At 39.5% G+C, this 15,838-nt stretch overlaps 2 protein-coding genes across 2 annotated transcripts; both read right to left on the reverse strand.

Moving 5' to 3' along the window:
- Positions 1–1,817: 1,817 nt before the first annotated feature.
- On the reverse strand, positions 1,818–9,776 carry b4galt7 (xylosylprotein beta 1,4-galactosyltransferase, polypeptide 7 (galactosyltransferase I)). The gene is made up of 6 exons (XM_067519165.1): positions 9,215–9,776; positions 7,013–7,351; positions 5,574–5,799; positions 5,002–5,085; positions 4,269–4,373; positions 1,818–3,663 (listed from the first exon to the last, which is right to left on the reverse strand). The coding sequence occupies exons 1-6, from the start codon at positions 9,310–9,312 to the stop codon at positions 3,508–3,510; spliced, it is 1,008 nt and encodes a 335-aa protein (XP_067375266.1). The 5' UTR covers positions 9,313–9,776; the 3' UTR covers positions 1,818–3,507.
- A 675-nt stretch (positions 9,777–10,451) lies between these two features.
- tmed9 (transmembrane p24 trafficking protein 9) lies at positions 10,452–15,770 on the reverse strand. The gene is made up of 5 exons (XM_067518941.1): positions 15,585–15,770; positions 13,967–14,067; positions 13,747–13,872; positions 13,311–13,457; positions 10,452–13,079 (listed from the first exon to the last, which is right to left on the reverse strand). Exons 1-5 carry the CDS (start codon positions 15,730–15,732, stop codon positions 12,930–12,932), a joined length of 672 nt encoding a protein of 223 aa, XP_067375042.1. The 5' UTR covers positions 15,733–15,770; the 3' UTR covers positions 10,452–12,929.
- Between the last annotated feature and the right edge of the window lie 68 nt (positions 15,771–15,838).

Below are 15,838 nucleotides of genomic sequence, written 5' to 3' on the forward strand. Positions count from 1 at the left end.
ACACACACACACTCACAATTTGCACACAACTGCTTGAGTTGTTGCTGTTAATTTATGAGGGATGAGGGCTTAGCCTCAGTGTCCACATCACTGTGTGACCCACAGCAAAGGAAGAACCTCTTCACCTCAAGTTGTCAACCATTTTAGAGGAAATCATTCCAAAAAAGTGGAATATGGGCCCACAGACACAATCTGTGAACAACGTGCTGTGGTACAGAGCTGGCTTCTGTCTTCAGTGAAAACATTCTCATATTGCAATGTTCCGATGAGATGCTTCTCTTCTCGTGGACCAATCCATTAAGCTGAACAGCTGATCTCATCCATGCAGATTTAACATGCTGTACCTGACAGGTGCTCAGCTGGTGTTTCCTGCTCCGTCGGCACAACGCGGACCCTCTGTCAGGGCCGACACGGTTGAATCTGAGAAAAATCCCCTGCCAGCGAAAGAGCCTGATGAAAAGCCTCTGATTCACTTTAGTGCTTAAAGGGTAGAGCAGCAGCATTGGATGCAGAAGATGCGGGTTCAAATCCCACTAGTTGTGTCCCTGAGTGAGGCTCTCAGCACTAGCTCCCTGGGCCCCCCAGTGGCTGCCCACTGCTCCCCTCAGAGACATGGGTTAAAGGCAGAGAAAGAATTTCATGGTAATATTTGTGCGCTCAATGACAATTAAGACTGTTCTTCTTCATCGCTGCCAGTATGAAAACTCTCCAATGGAAAGTTTGACCACCATGTTCTGGGAGACAGCTGCATGAAAACATTCACTAAAGCCTTAGTACAGAATATACGTTTATACGTTTACTGTTTACCTCCAAATCCTTTGTAATTGGTATCAGAAAGTGGCCGTTTCAGATTTTATTAGAGATCTTTCATTAGCAGACCCACAGTGGCTCATTAGGAGAAGCAGGGTGACAGGCTGTAAAAACCTGCTGCTTCAAACTGTTTGTGGTTCCACTAACCGCTGATCCATCACTTATCTCCACCCCTTATGTTCAAGCCTCCTTTAATAGCATTTGTTGCATATGGGATATTTTTCTCTCCTGTGAAGGTGTAAAACTATGAAAGTATTCTTGCTTTTATAGTTTAAAGCAGTGAAACACTTGTAGGATTTATAGTCTCTTACCACTAGTTCAAAAAAAAGGGGGGGGGGACCTTAAGAGTTCTCCCTATGCGAACATGAACATACACACATCCCAATGATGACCGATGTAAAAGAAGAAACAAGCCACAAAGACATTTTCATAGACTCAGATTTATATAAATACTGAATATTGTACACACACATCGTACCATGTCTTTGTAAATTGAAAGCAGCTCACAACAGCAAAGACAGTGTCAGCAGGCCTCTGCATACAAAAGAAAAAGGCTGTAACAGAAAACCATTAGCCACAAATTCAATGGACACATTTATACTGACAGTTAAAAAACAAAAAATGGATTTAGCATCTCTTGGTGATTTTCAAGTCAAAATGCTGCAGATCTATAGCAAAAAGTAAAGTAAAACCTCAACAAACAACAAAGATATTTGTGTTTGTTGTTTCATAGAAACCTGACTTTTAATCATTGAAATTAAAAACAAATCTATTTACAAATCTAGGCTCTTAATGTGGGAAAAGGTTGCCCTGAATACTGTCTGCAGGTGTAACAAATGAGCAGCTTTTATGACGAGGTCAATAACAAATTTAAAGCTGAGGGGCACTGAAATATGTTGGATTTTCAAAGTAGAAGCTCACCAATGTTTTTAAATAAGGCGGACTTTCAGAATAAAAGCCTGTTTTATGCCAGTTATGGGACAGTGAATTATGCGGGGTTTTCAACATTAAAGCATATGCATTAAAAAAATAAAAATAAAAATAAAAACGTACCTTAACTATAAATTGTGGCTTAGGTTTTCACCCTAAAGAACTTGGTAAAATGTTGAAAAGAAAAGCCATCATTGTATAAAGAGCTCGTTGTCTGCTCCAGTTTCTAGCTCCCTGCTTCAGGTCCCTCACATCTACTTGCAGTTAACATTTGTGCTCAGCTCTTTGCATTTTACCGAAGTTAGATACTATGGCATTAATATAAGGAATTAATTTTCATGTCAAACAGTGAGGACGCTGCTGCTACAATCACATGTGAGAGTCATGATGTGGTACAGTTCAGTTCAGACCAGTGTGGCTCAGTTTACTCTGAAGAAATTTAAAAAATGAAGTATTCCCCAAAAACAAAACTAGGCGAAGTTTTATGCTTTAGGACGTCATTTCCAATTTACAAATCCACATCTTCCAACAGTTGTTACCAAGCATGAGAAATAGATCTGGTAACTGTTACATTAGGAGATGCAGCCATAAAAACTAAACAAAAAAACAACACAATTCCAAATGAATCTACCATTGTATTTGGTGATGAATTCATTCATTCATCCATCCATAAAGGAAGGATGACCCTAATAAAATGTAACACCTTCCCCATCAAATAAGCGTTTTAAGCCAAGGTTAGACTTCACCCCATTTTTAATAGCACCAGCTGGAAAATAAATCCATAACAAGATGCTTTTGACCTTAGTTGTCATAAAATTGCCTAATTGTGTATTGAGGGATCCTTCAGATTTTTCTCCAACATGGATAAAAAGGTAAAATAAACTCTCTGACATTAGAGCATGATGCATATTTAGCAGATGTACTTGATAGATGATGAAACATGTTTCATTGGCTGCCTCCTCCCTTTCATCTCCGCTCCATTTGCACAAGCCCAGAGTAAAACAAATTAAAAAAAAGATAGAGGCCACGTTTGCATTCACACCATGTCAGCGAGTACCAGAAAACAAAGAATCGACTGAGAACAGCTCAGGTTTGGCCACACGTATCTGTTTCAGTTTGGTTTGGTTCAGGGGAAAAGCCATGTAATAGGTCGTCCTGATCCACTGCAATGAGGTTTGAAGTCTGACAGTTTTCAGGCGAGTTCAGTCAAAGAGGAAAACACCAGTCACCATGTAAGTGAGAAAATGAAAGTTCTGTTTCTGACATTATCAGGTTTAAATCCACTGTAAAATTATAAACTTTACGTTGGATTTTTGAGATGTACCTGGGAGAAGAAGGAAATGTAGTTTTTCCCTACACAACGTAAACTCCAGCTTAAATGGCCACTTTAACAGCACTTCTATCCAAAGCGCTTTACAATGTTGCTTCTCATTCACACTACTGATGGCAGACACTGCCATGCAAGCAACAAGGAATCGAATCCTTGACCCTGTGGTCCGTGGAAGGCTGTCTTCCCAACTGAGCTACACTGCCCCGGTTCGTTGCGTTGTGTTCAATAAATGCGTTTGCTCTAGCGAGTGCAGCCACATTTAGTTTCAGATCCATCGGTGCCATCAATCAAACACCAGCTTTCAGAAAAATTAAGTCCCTGGGCAAAAACTAGAACCACGACCAGCACTTTTCCCTGGAATCTGTGTGGGTAAATGTTACTGAAGCCTCTTGGAGGACAAACAGGACCCCCATCAGAATTGACCCGGATCCCGTCCTCTATGCCAGAACACACCAGGGCGTCTGGTTCTGGTCGCAATCCAATTTGGTGTTGATGACGGTGCAGGGAGCACCACTGATTTTCATTTCCTGTCTGGACTCCACCTGGTAATGAAGGTTATTGAGACCCCCCTCTGGGTCCACCTTAAACTGTTCCTACAGGGGGGAGGAATCAAGAGGGAGGAGGGGAGGAATTTCTCACTTTAGTACACATATTAATTAAAAGGATACTGGAGATTGCTGACCCACATTTTTACCATTAAGTGTTTCAAAATAAAAATTCACAACATTTTATCAACATCCTAACTTAGGAATCTCTCCTTTCTCTACTGAACTGCAGAGGAGCTCCAGGTTCCCCAAGCGGCTGGGAGCTGTCAGGAGCAGACCGGTATGTGAGGGTAGCTGTGGACAAGCTTGATATGTTCTTTTTTTTTTTTTTTTTAATTTCCTCTATCGTTGCTGGAGTGATTGAGTGAGTCGTTCAGTGCTGCCCCACTGGTCTTAAACAGGGTTTAACAACATCCAAATAAACCTCGGGTACTTCAGCTCGTCATGATGCACACACAGTTTCATAAGGGAGTGTTGAAAAAACACTGATATCACTGATTTTAGTCTGAACCCAGCATAAAAAAACGATTGACTTAAACAGCCAATTCCACTATGACATAAAAAAACCCTAGAACTCCAGTTTGATGAGAGGCCAAACACTTTGGCTACTTTAAACCAAGTGTAAAAACCCTGTAACAGATGAATCCTCGTACCTGTTTCTGAGCAGCCACCCTCTTCTGGTCCCTTTTCCTCCAGGCTGGGTCATGGATGTGGTGAAAGGTTTTATATCCTGTAGTAATTCCACTTGGTCTGAACAGCTGCAAAGAAAACAAAACCCAAATACTGATCTTAATTTCCTTCCATAAGCAGCCAGTAGAAACTGATTGAGGACTTACAGTATGAACCAGTCCCTTCAACATTCTGCAGGGGCTAAAATACACGACTTATCAAAAAATGGGATGCATGTTGCGATGTTTTGCAAAAAACAGTGCAGACTAAACATTTGTTTAAAAGTTGTGCAGAAGTGACAGAAATTTGCAGTTTATGAAGACGGTTACTCGTTTTCTTTAGACTCATCCATTTATTCCATGTCTTCTTAGAAACCTTCAGTTCAGCCATTGTGTGACTGACAAAGCCCCTCATTGCCCAGATTAACCCTCTGACCCCTGACACTATCATCTGAATGTTAGCTTCAGCAGAGGAAACTCAAGAAGATCCGAGCTTTGTACTAAGGAGTCAACATCGTCAATGATACTGAATAGCTTCAGTTTAGTTTCTGACCTAGAAATATTGCTGACTTTTAATATGCTCTCAGAACCTGTTCAAGATAAAAACATGAATGATAATTAAACTATCTGCTAAATTAACATATTTCATAAACTGGTAGAAACAAGTTCATTGATGTCAGTTTTTGTTGGATAATGAATGAATGAATGACAGTTTTACCTGTAACTCAGCTTTTCTCAATCTTCTGTAGAACTCATCATCTTCTCGGCCCCAACCCCAGAATCGGTTTGACATGCCATTACACTAAGAAAGACACACAAAAGAAATAAGACACGACAGATATGAAGCACTTTCTACACCATGTTTAACCAGGTGTACAGCTTCATCTGGTGGACAATTTAAATCATTACATCAGTGTCTCTGGAAGAGACAATGGTCCTCTGCAGGAACCACTGGTACCACCACACAGATTCTTTGGTGACACATACAAGACACATTTGCCAATTTTCCACAAATTTTCTCAAAGTTAGGAACAAACTTTATGACTTGTCCTAAAGCCCGAGTTTTCTTCAGCATCATAATATTCCAGCGATGAGCGTCTGTATATCCATGGGTTCACAGCAAACAGGAAGCTATTTCTTTACAAACTTTGGTATCACTTGAAATCTATTTGCATGAGTTGGCTGTCTGGTCAATAAAAATGCCATAGTGACGTACAATATAATCAATTTGTCAATTATCCAAACCCTCAGACCCCAAACCAGTTAACCCAGTGTTAAGCAGCTTCGTACCATGTGGTAATGTCTCTTGGTGAGCAGCAGGATTCCTCCTACATAGGTCTTGTAGTGGTAGAGGGGGTGCAGCTCAGGTGAGGCCACATGGAAAGGTCCTTCCTCTGGGAAACCATAGTCCAGAGCCTCATTCAGGGGCAGCAGATCCACATCATGCATGGCCAGGTAGTCTGTGTCATTACCACTCTCCACATAACCCACATTGATCAGAGATGCTCGATTAAATCTGATGGAGGAAATGGAGGAAAAGCTGACTATTGTAGTCTAAATTTACTACAACAGATTCACCAGAGGCCAGAAACTACCAGTTAATTTGTATCTGTATGTCAGAATGCACCGAGAAGCAGCCAACCGTCTGGACTTGTGAACCGGGTCTTTGGCAGTCAGTCACACATACAGTTAGCATATGTCTGCTTTTTCTGCAAAGAAACTGTTTTTTTTAGGCACAAATGCAACAAATGCTGAGATCTTAGACACCAAGAAGTCCCCAGCTTCTAAATCTCTACAAGTACATATCACTACAAGGAGACTAGCTGTGTTCCCTTTTCGCGGTCTGGCAGCTCAGCGAGTAGAGCATCAAGCCGGGATGCAGAAGTCTATTGGATCAAATCCCAGCCTACTTGTATGTATGAAACTTGTATGTGAAATAATTGTCTCCTCAGTGACTACAAAAAAGATTCTAAATGAGGCAGGACAGACACGCTGTTCATCCAACACTTCCTAGGTTTCCCTGCAAAATAAAAATTTAATTGAAAAAAATCCACCAATCCCCCAGTTGCTGATCTGTTCCCCACCTCCTCCGGTCACATGTCGAAGTGTCCTTGAGCAAGACACTGAACCCAACTTAGTTGCTCCCAGTGAGTGTTGGCCAGCTGCATAGCAGCTCCCCCATCAGTGTGTGAGTGTGTGTGAGTGTGAGTGTGAATCAGTGAATCAATGAAGCAGTGTAAAACACTTTGAGTGCCAATAGGTAGAAAAGTGCTATATAACTGCAGACCATTCACCGTTTGAAGACTTGCAAGTCCAGACATTTGGGTCCAAATAATGTGACTAAAATGTTTAAGCCTTCCTGTAAACAGACAACAGGATATGACAGGACATGTAATATAAACATTTTGGAACATTTAATTTCTCCTGGAATGAAAAACTGTTGCAACATCTGGAAATAAACTCCACAATGCAGATAACAAGGTTAATAGGTTATTTAAAAATGTACCACTTTGAATGAGTTTTAACAGATGAACAAATAATTAACTTATCTCTGTGAAGTGAAATGTAATTCAACTACTCTTTTTTAAATAGTAATTCATTTTATTTTGAAAATATGGCTCCTCTGCAGATTCATTTGATTTGCATCATTAAGGATCTCAGGGCATGTTTTTATTAAACAGAAAGCCGAGGTTACATAAATCTCTCCTTCTGTGGCTGAAAGTATTCACCTGTAGTGATCCACCTGGTTGATGATGAGAATCTTGTGGCGGATCTTCTTCTTGTTGAGAAATGTGTGCATGAAAGGAACAAACACCAGCAGCTCCTCAAAGCGCTCTCTAAAGGGGACAACGAGAGCCAGTTTGTGAGGACCCCAGGACGGGTCGTCCACTGCTGACGCCTGACTGTCGGGGCAGGGCGGCTGCTGCTGCTTGTTGACACGTCTGTCATCATGCACAGCAGAGGACATTTCAACTGAACAGCTGAGTTGCAGCCAGAGCAGAGAGACCAGCACCAGCACCATGCAGAGGCCGAACAGCTTGTAGATCGTACATTTACCAGACAGAAACCTGCAAACACATGCAACAGGAAGAGAGGACAGGGTTTGTCTTTAGCCGAAACAATTCTACTAAACAACTCGACAAAGCTAGTTTCCTAGTTTTATTTCTCTGGTTTAGTTTATTAGGTAACAAATTCACAAAACAAAACACCAACATGCAGCATTGTAGCAGGAAAATCATTTTGACCTATGAGAGCGTGTCCATTTTATCATCACATCTAAAATGAGATATGCACTGTCTCACACTGTGCTTAAAAAAGTTAGTTCTGTAAAACATGTCTGAACTCAATAAGTAACAATTACAAATCCACAACTTTTAATGGTAACAAAGGGCCTTAAACTCTTTACATCCTCTTTGTCTACTTTGTTATAAAACAGCCGTGTTATTGGATTATGGTTTTGAAGCGGTTTAATGCATCAAAAATGCAATAAGAACATGTCAATCTTCGAAATGCCTCCTATGAAAAAGGGTGTTGTGTATCCTCATCCTCCAAGACAAACAGAGCAACAACTGAGGAACAATCAAATAGGATGAATCCACTGTTAATGCTGCTCCTTAAGCCTGATGAAGCCTACGCCCAAAAGGCGTCAGACATCATCTCCTAATCAAACACGCCACTGTCACTTATTTTTTAACAGGTTGCAAAACAAGTTTCAAGCTTCATCACATGACCCTCTTCGTCTTTAACTAACATTTTTCCAGCTTCTGTGGAACAGGTGTGAAATATCACGTTTGGCCGATGGTCATTTGAATAAAGGCGTTGACGGTCAAACACTCTACGCTAACATAAAGACAAATCCAGCAGAATCATGCAGACTGCCATGCATCAAAACAAAAGTGCTTTGTGTTACTCTGCACTCCAGTCCTTCATGGAACACAGCTGGTCATTAGGTCATTAAACAAAGCCACCAACAGTCTACACCAGAGGTTCCCAAACTTCCGTTCTTTCGCTAGCAAGTGACTTGTATCTGTAGAACCAAGCAATCAGATTCTCATTAAAAGTAAGCTTGTGTCTCCTGGCAGCTTGACAAACCTCAACAACGCTGACGTCTCATTATTTTTCACACTATATCAAGCCCTTCTTATTCTTACTCAGTGTTTGTGACACCAAGCTTAATGTTTCACTTTTTATGTTTAACTTCCTTCAGCAGATGAAAATGAACCCAAAGTATGTACAATATAATGCATTTTCTTGTTGCAGCTCTTCAGTGAACCCACATGATTCTTCAAAATCCAAAACCTAAATAAATGTTTCAAGAGGAAATTGGAATCACTGTATACACAGATATGTACACTTTGGGATTTCTGTAAGCATTATAAAACTATACATCATGTAGGGCCCCGCAGGAACAAACTGTTGTGTAATGACCTGCCAATGTCCCTGGACCACAGTTTGGGAACCACTGATCGAAACATGAAGCCACTACTCACTTCTCTTCTGGATGAGGAACTGTAGAAGTCGCATTTCTTTAAGAGGCCAAAAACAAAGTGTTACCTCAAAAACTTCACATTTTTACTGTGTAGCCTGTGTGTTGCCTATGTGACAATTACAGAGAGACACAAATCAACCATAAAGAGACGCAAAATGTCAAAAACGAGCAAAACAGGCAGCAATACTACAAATGACACTAATGGACCTGAGACTGAGACAAAGAGACAAAACGATAATGAGGACAAGTCCCAAAACACTCAAAACAAAAACAACAACAAAAAAAAATGCAGAACATTCACAAAAACCTACAAATATATCACAAAGAAGCACATAACTAACGTTCCCACAAAAAAGCACTAACGCTCAGTGTTCGTTTGTGGGAACTGGAACTGGAATCAGTGCGTTTAAATCCCCGCCAAACCTGCAAATCGGCGTCTTACCTTCTCTCCTCTTTGAAGTAAAGAACAGGCTTTCTCCTGGATGAATACATCATCTTCACAGTCCAGTTATGGAGGTTCAAACACCGACAAACACACATAAAAGCTGCAGCAACAGGAGTTCTGATGTTGTGCAGTTTGTCTCACTGGTCCATCCTTTCGTCCACACTGTCCTCCATGCTAACTCTGTGCTAACACCACACAAACCCCCGATGGGTTCGTTTTACAGCCTGTAACCATTTGCTCAGTGGAGTAAAAAGTTAAAATCCATATTTATAACCGCTTTATTCTGGATTTCTGAGTGTACGCCGTTAGCTTCCTCGAGTTACTCGTTACTGTACACGTAGCATGTAGCGGTTCGAACACTCCGCTGCTCCGGGTTCACACTACAACATTTTAGTGTTTATTCCATTTGTCTACCCCGACACGGTCCAACACAGAGTCTCCATTAAAGCTTCGAATCAGCCGAAAAGTAAAAATAATAGCACGAGTGACTAATTAAATATTTCGCTAAAATTTCACGCCGGAAAATATCAAGCAGACGCTGATTGTAGTGCGGTCCAACCTAAATATAAGTCCGAAAGGGAACAGAGTAAGTCGATATTAAAGGTTCCTAGTGTCTTTTTTTAGGATAGAGATATAGTTCAGTATAAATCTCTTCAAGTTTCTCATCCCCCACTCCTCTTTCGTTTCATCCTTTCTTCCATTCTTGCCTCCTAGTCCTTCTTTCCCTTTTCATTCTTACCTCAATCATATTTTCTTCCATACTGTCCTGTCATCGACTGAGCAAACCAGGGTTTCCTTTATTTTTGGTATTGTAAGGTTAGTTAGATTAAGAAGCATACGTTCTTTTACTATTGCTACTTCCATCCTCTTTTCCTTGCTTCTGTTCATCCCTTCCATTTAATCCTTTAGTTTTCCTCTGTTCTTCCATTTTCACTATCATGCCGACTTTCCACCATAACTTCACTCCCCTTTCCTCCATTTTTTAGTGTCATATTTATAAATCATATGAACAAAAGTACTTTTGAGCACCTAAAACTGTTTACACATAAAATTCCATCTGTTGCTATATTAAAGCTGAGGATGCGCACTTGACACTTTTTCATTTTAGTTTCACTGTAAATTCATACAAAGACAAATGATGGTAAATGTGTCACTGAATCAGAAATTTCAAATTGTGGATTTGGTATTTTACTTTTGAACATAAAGAAGAAACAAACCAAACCAAACACGAGACTCTCCACTCTCCAGATCATTTTTATTACTTTTTTGCAGTCACAGTTCTCTCCAACTTATTTCCCTATTTTCCCTCAAAATAAAAATATTACAGCCCAAATTTAAATGCTTTTTACATGGCAGTGGAGACCAGAATAATAAGCTAAATTAAATGTGACAAATCTCTATTTAGAGTGCAATTTTAGACAGATTTCACAAAATCTCTCTAAAAAATTTAAATAAATTCAAGTCCCTCTTCCAACTTAAAACATCAAATAAATGATTACAATTTAAAGCCAAGAAAGAGAAACTATTTAACACAAACCACCAGAAAATAAAAAAGCAGAACAAGATCACATCAATGCAAGATAGAAGTTAAAACAAAAACAAAAACAAAAAAACGGCATGAATGATGGTCTTTTCACTGCTCAGATTCTGATTTGAAACCAACCATTACTTTTTGTAATTTAATAAACAATGTGGCAGGTAAATACTTAGCATCAGAATACTATTGAGCTTTTCAAGACTTTTTTGTATTTTTGGTGTTCTGCATCAATCAACTGAAAAATCTTTGAGTGAAGCACATTTTCTACTCATCAATTTAGCTTTTAAAACATTGAAATTAATATCACAATTGTCAGCAGAAACTTTTTTCAAGGACTGAGTTTGGAAAATGAAAAGCTTTTAGTTCGAATTTACACAAAAATCAGTGAGGAGGCTGTCTGGCAGTATCAAACTTAACAAAGTAAAAGCTATTAAGATAAGTTTAACAGAAACTCTGTATTACCAAGCCAGAGTCAGATGAACAGAAAAACACATTCGGTTCGGACACTATAAAAACTTACATTCACTCAAATGTGAACAGTAACAAACTGTTTAGTTGGATTTGACTGAGCCAGGCTGAAAAAAATAAAACAAAGGCTCAATTCAAACTGCATCTGACAGCTGAAAACATTTCTTTCGACTAAAATTTCCACAAATACAGAAAATTCTGCACCAAAAAACTCAAACATAAGAAGGCTATGCATTATTTATGATGCATCTGATTTCAAGTTTCGCTTGGAAAAGACTGTATGTTAAATGGTCAATTGTATCCAATCTCTCTGAGTAACAGCACATTTAAAGAGCATTTAATTCTCCTTCTAATAAACCATGAGGTTTGTTTGCTATAGAACCCCCACAGTTACATCCAGGAGGGTGAGACACTGTCTGGAAGCTGCAGAATTCAAGACAGTGGCATATGGTTAACAGACAGACTTGAGGTCTGGCAGAGTAGGATTTGGATGTGCAGAGTGGGCTGTGCCTATTTTCACAGACTTCATGTACTGTGAAAGGCGCCTCTCCAAACAGAGCATCAGTCCACCTTGGTGCTCTTGAAATACCTGCCCCATCCCTTCCCTGCGTGACATCCTGTTGTGTTCATACAGAGTGCACTGAAACACAGCCTCAAACTGACTTTACTGCAGTGAAAACACAAGCATCCTACCTTATTTAGAACACGAATCATCTAATTCCCACACTTTACAACATAGGATGTCATATCCATAGAATATTTTTTTTGTTCTCCAGGAATTTCACATATCTACTTTTTGATATGATGGTTAGGTCTCAGTCTCTGGTGATTGTGGCATTTTACTGATATATTTTAGGGCAAGAATGTAAGGAAATTGTCACAGTGAAAAAATAAAAATATTATATTGTCAATATAAAGTCAGAAATTTTCAGAAATTATGATAAAAATTCAAATATCCTGCCACAAAAGTAGCAATAACATGAATAAAGTTGCTGTTGCAGACTGATTACTGTTATCCTCCATTCACACAAACACTTACCTAATTGTGTAAAGAATGTGCCACTTTTCTGAAAGTATCAATTAATAAAATTGAACTTTGCAAAATAACTGTTGCTGCCAAAATCTCAGTAATTTATTACAGGTGAAATTTAACTGTTTTATTGACTTCAGATGGAAATCAGCAGATCTCATGATGAATGATGCACAAACTTGTTTACACATCAACCCTAGATTATTTTTCACCACATTTCAGATGGAAAGATAAAACTTAACAGCTTCAAATTCATATTTTATGTAAACCTGACATCAAATCTGTTGTGTAAGACTGAACAACATCTATTCTAGCCAGTTATGAAAAAAGGGGGGAACTGATTAAAAACAACTGTAATAAACAACTAACTGCCTGCTGGATGCAGACTGGCTTAGTTGATGTATTATGATGTTGCAGATCTGAATGCAAGAGTTTTCACATGTTCTGTGACAATCTGCTGCAATGTGAGGGCCTCATTAGAAACAGGGCTAGTGAGGAAAAACAATAAGAAGATTAATAATAAAGATGTTGTTTTCAAGCTGAATCTGCATCCTGTCTCAAGACCGCAGCAACGTCTGCCAACACTCAGTACGGCAACAAACGAACATGTTCACACACTCCAAAAAAAAAAAAAAAAAGAAAAAAAAAAAGAAGAAGAAGAAAGAAATTCTCCAAAGTTACACCAGTTTCTTGGCCTCAAAGAAGCTCTTTAGATGTCTCATCTGCCAGATGCCAATGGCCACCAGTATGAGGGTCTGGACAATAGACCACCAAAGGACTCGCTGGTTGGTGCTCTCGCTGGTCTGACGGAAACGCTCCTCACGGTACTGAGGGAGGAAAGGGTGCACAGTAACTTTTAGTGACAACCTAAACATCCTCTTTACTTGGATACAGCAGTGACAACAGTATAGAGTGTATTCATAGTGATGTGCCGACAGAAAGAAAACAGCTACTGTGCTCATCACAACAATCGCTGCTTTTAACTGTAGTTCCATGAAACGGTTATGTAAATAAAATAATAAAAAACTATAGGACCTAAAACACAGGCACTAACTGACCCTCTGGTAGTTTTGCTCCTTCTGGATCTGGTCCACCTGCTCCACCAGCTGCCTTACTCTCAGCTGCAGCTCTGTCAGTTTGTCTTTTGCAGCAATCTCAGCATAGTTGTTGGCGTGTTCCCCCACCTGGATGTCCAAGTGAACTCTCTGCAACATATCAGAAGCAACTGATGAAGTGCACCAACGTATTTATCAGACATTTAGACATCACTGTTTAAAAAAGTAAACTGGCTTCGGGCAAGCTGAGATCCTGTTACAGAGACAGGAACAAACAAAATAATCAAAGTGCTAACTTTTAAAGCCCAGGTATCTTACCATACCGTGTGAAATGTCTAAAGATGTGAATGATATACAATTGGACGCAGCTGTAATGTCTGTGGATCTAAATATTCAGAAATAAAGCAGTGCAAAGGGCTGCTTGAATGCTCCTCCTCACCAGCATGCCTCCAGCAAAAAGGGCAAACTTGGAGGAGTTGGAGTGCAGACAGATCTGATGTTCTCCAGGCGTGTGCGATGTGAAGGTGAACCTTCCCTCTGAGCCATACTGACGCGACAGAATCACCTGCAGGAAACACACACGGAACACAAAAACTGGTTAAATCTCGTTGGCAATGATAAATTCTTATACCTCTGCTGATGCTCATGTTTGGGTTTACCTTGTCATCAGGGTCTTTGACTTCCACAAACATGCCCAGGCCCTGAGTGGCTGGCAGATACTCTTCTGTCTGTTTGTCGTACAGCTGAGTCCGATAGTTTCCTGCAGAGAGGGATGTACTTAAGTCAATTTTACAAAGCAGTATAAAGATGGCTCACCTTAGGCGGATGGAATCTTATTGTTAAGATTGAAAACTATATCACAGGAGCCAGTAGTTGGATTAAGAGTGAGATTCATCACTTCAAAGCAAGTGTTCCCCTTTTCTGTCCAAGCTCTGTCAAAAATAGACCGGTTAGTATTAATACATTAGTTATCCTATAATCTATGTGCTTTTGATGGAGGTGGAAAGGGAAATGGTTGGGTCAAGTGCAGAGTTTTGTAAATGTGCAGGTTTTTGTTCCCTCTCTGGTATAATGTTTCATTATAATACTAATAATCATATTAGTGACATATTCAGATAATGGACTTAAAGCTCCAACATATTATCTTGTCTAAAAGCTCCTTTTTCCTCTGCCATTTAAAGGTGGGATTATTATCCTAAAATGGCACCAATCTATCTAGTATAAAAAGAACAATACCAGCTATGTGTGGTCATGGATCATGCTCCTTTATGCTGCCGCAAGAGGCAGTGACAAAAGGATGACTTTTCAACTCAGTGACAGCACACAAGGGGAAAGGTAGTTCAGGAGGCTGTGGGTGAACAGGTTTAAAGTTTTGATCAGGCTTCCATCTGAGAAGGGCCACAGGCATTTTTACAGTGTGTTCTGACTATAATCTTGGTCCAAACCTAACTTGTTACCACTGCCTACTATCGAGCTGCATAGTGGAGTAGTCCTTGACATTCTCCTGGTTTCTCCTACTTTTCACATAAACACATTGCTTTCAAGAAACTAAATCTGTGACCATAATAATTCATGGTCGTAAAAACAACTGTGTTTGATTCAAAAATCAGGTTGTAAATGTGCAAATATAGCAAAAGTTTTACAATGCTCTGTTTATCTGCAATATTGTGGGGAAAGAAGTATACAGGGTGTTTCTGACATCTAATATTGGCTTGCTTGGAGTTGAATAAAAAAAGCTGCTGTGTTTACAAAGGACAAACTTACTGGTAAAATAATGTAAAATAATTATTACTCTGTCTAAAATGGCTTAAACAGGATGATCAGATTCCAGAAAAGTGTGAGATTCCAGTCGTTAACAAGACGAGAAACTCAACATGATTTATAAGGAACCCAAAGATCTGAGATCATTTCCAAACACGTATTTAACGTACAAGTGCCACAAAACTACAGTAATTATCATTACAGTAAAATGTTTGAGTAAATGTACGTTGCAAGTTTCCTGCACAGCTGTTTCGTTATACTCCTTAAATAAACGTGAAGGTTTTAAAGCTATGGTATTTAGCATTTTTGATTGAGACTTATAAGACTATAGTAGACAGTGATACTTCTGATAATTAGGCAGAAATAAAATAAAATAAAATGCGTTTATTGGATTCTAACGAGAAAACAAAACTATAACTTTAGCTCATTTAGCAGATTAGCTAACTAGCTAAAGTTAAACTTAAGGAGCTAGCAGTTAGCATTAGCCGGAAGCTTACTTTCACTGCTGACACTCACCAATAATCATTGTTTCGTCCGGGATTTCCTCTATGAAACATTTCTTCTCGGTCTCTCCGATGTGAAAGTACAAAGAGGAGACGAAACTATAGAAAACATTCAGAAATAAAAGTGACCACACACACGACTGCATTTTGACAGACACCATGATCCTACCGGGACAGCACTCGACTGAGCCTGCGCGGCCAAAGCAATGCCACGTAAACTCTCGTTTTTTGGTGTCCAATCAGAGCTCCGCAGGAGCATTCTGGGTA

Source organism: Channa argus, chromosome 10, assembly GCF_033026475.1.
Source record: "Channa argus isolate prfri chromosome 10, Channa argus male v1.0, whole genome shotgun sequence".
NCBI classification, from domain to species: Eukaryota; Metazoa; Chordata; class Actinopteri; order Anabantiformes; family Channidae; genus Channa; species Channa argus.

Excerpts from the sequence above, each read along its gene's own strand:
- b4galt7 (XM_067519165.1), bottom strand. The coding sequence starts at position 9,312 with ATGTGTGTTTGTCGGTGTTTGAACCTCCATAACTGGACTGTGAAGATG. Across the intron at positions 7,352-9,214 it reads TACTTCAAAGAGGAGAGAAG|GTTTCTGTCTGGTAAATGTA; the intron begins GTAAGACGCCGA and ends ATGTGTTTGCAG. Across the intron at positions 5,086-5,573 it reads CCAAGAGACATTACCACATG|TGTAATGGCATGTCAAACCG; the intron begins GTACGAAGCTGC and ends TGTCTTTCTTAG.
- tmed9 (XM_067518941.1), bottom strand. The coding sequence starts at position 15,732 with ATGGTGTCTGTCAAAATGCAGTCGTGTGTGTGGTCACTTTTATTTCTG. Across the intron at positions 13,873-13,966 it reads TCAAAGACCCTGATGACAAG|GTGATTCTGTCGCGTCAGTA; the intron begins GTAAACCCAAAC and ends TGTTTCCTGCAG. Across the intron at positions 13,458-13,746 it reads TTTTTGCTGGAGGCATGCTG|AGAGTTCACTTGGACATCCA; the intron begins GTGAGGAGGAGC and ends GATATGTTGCAG.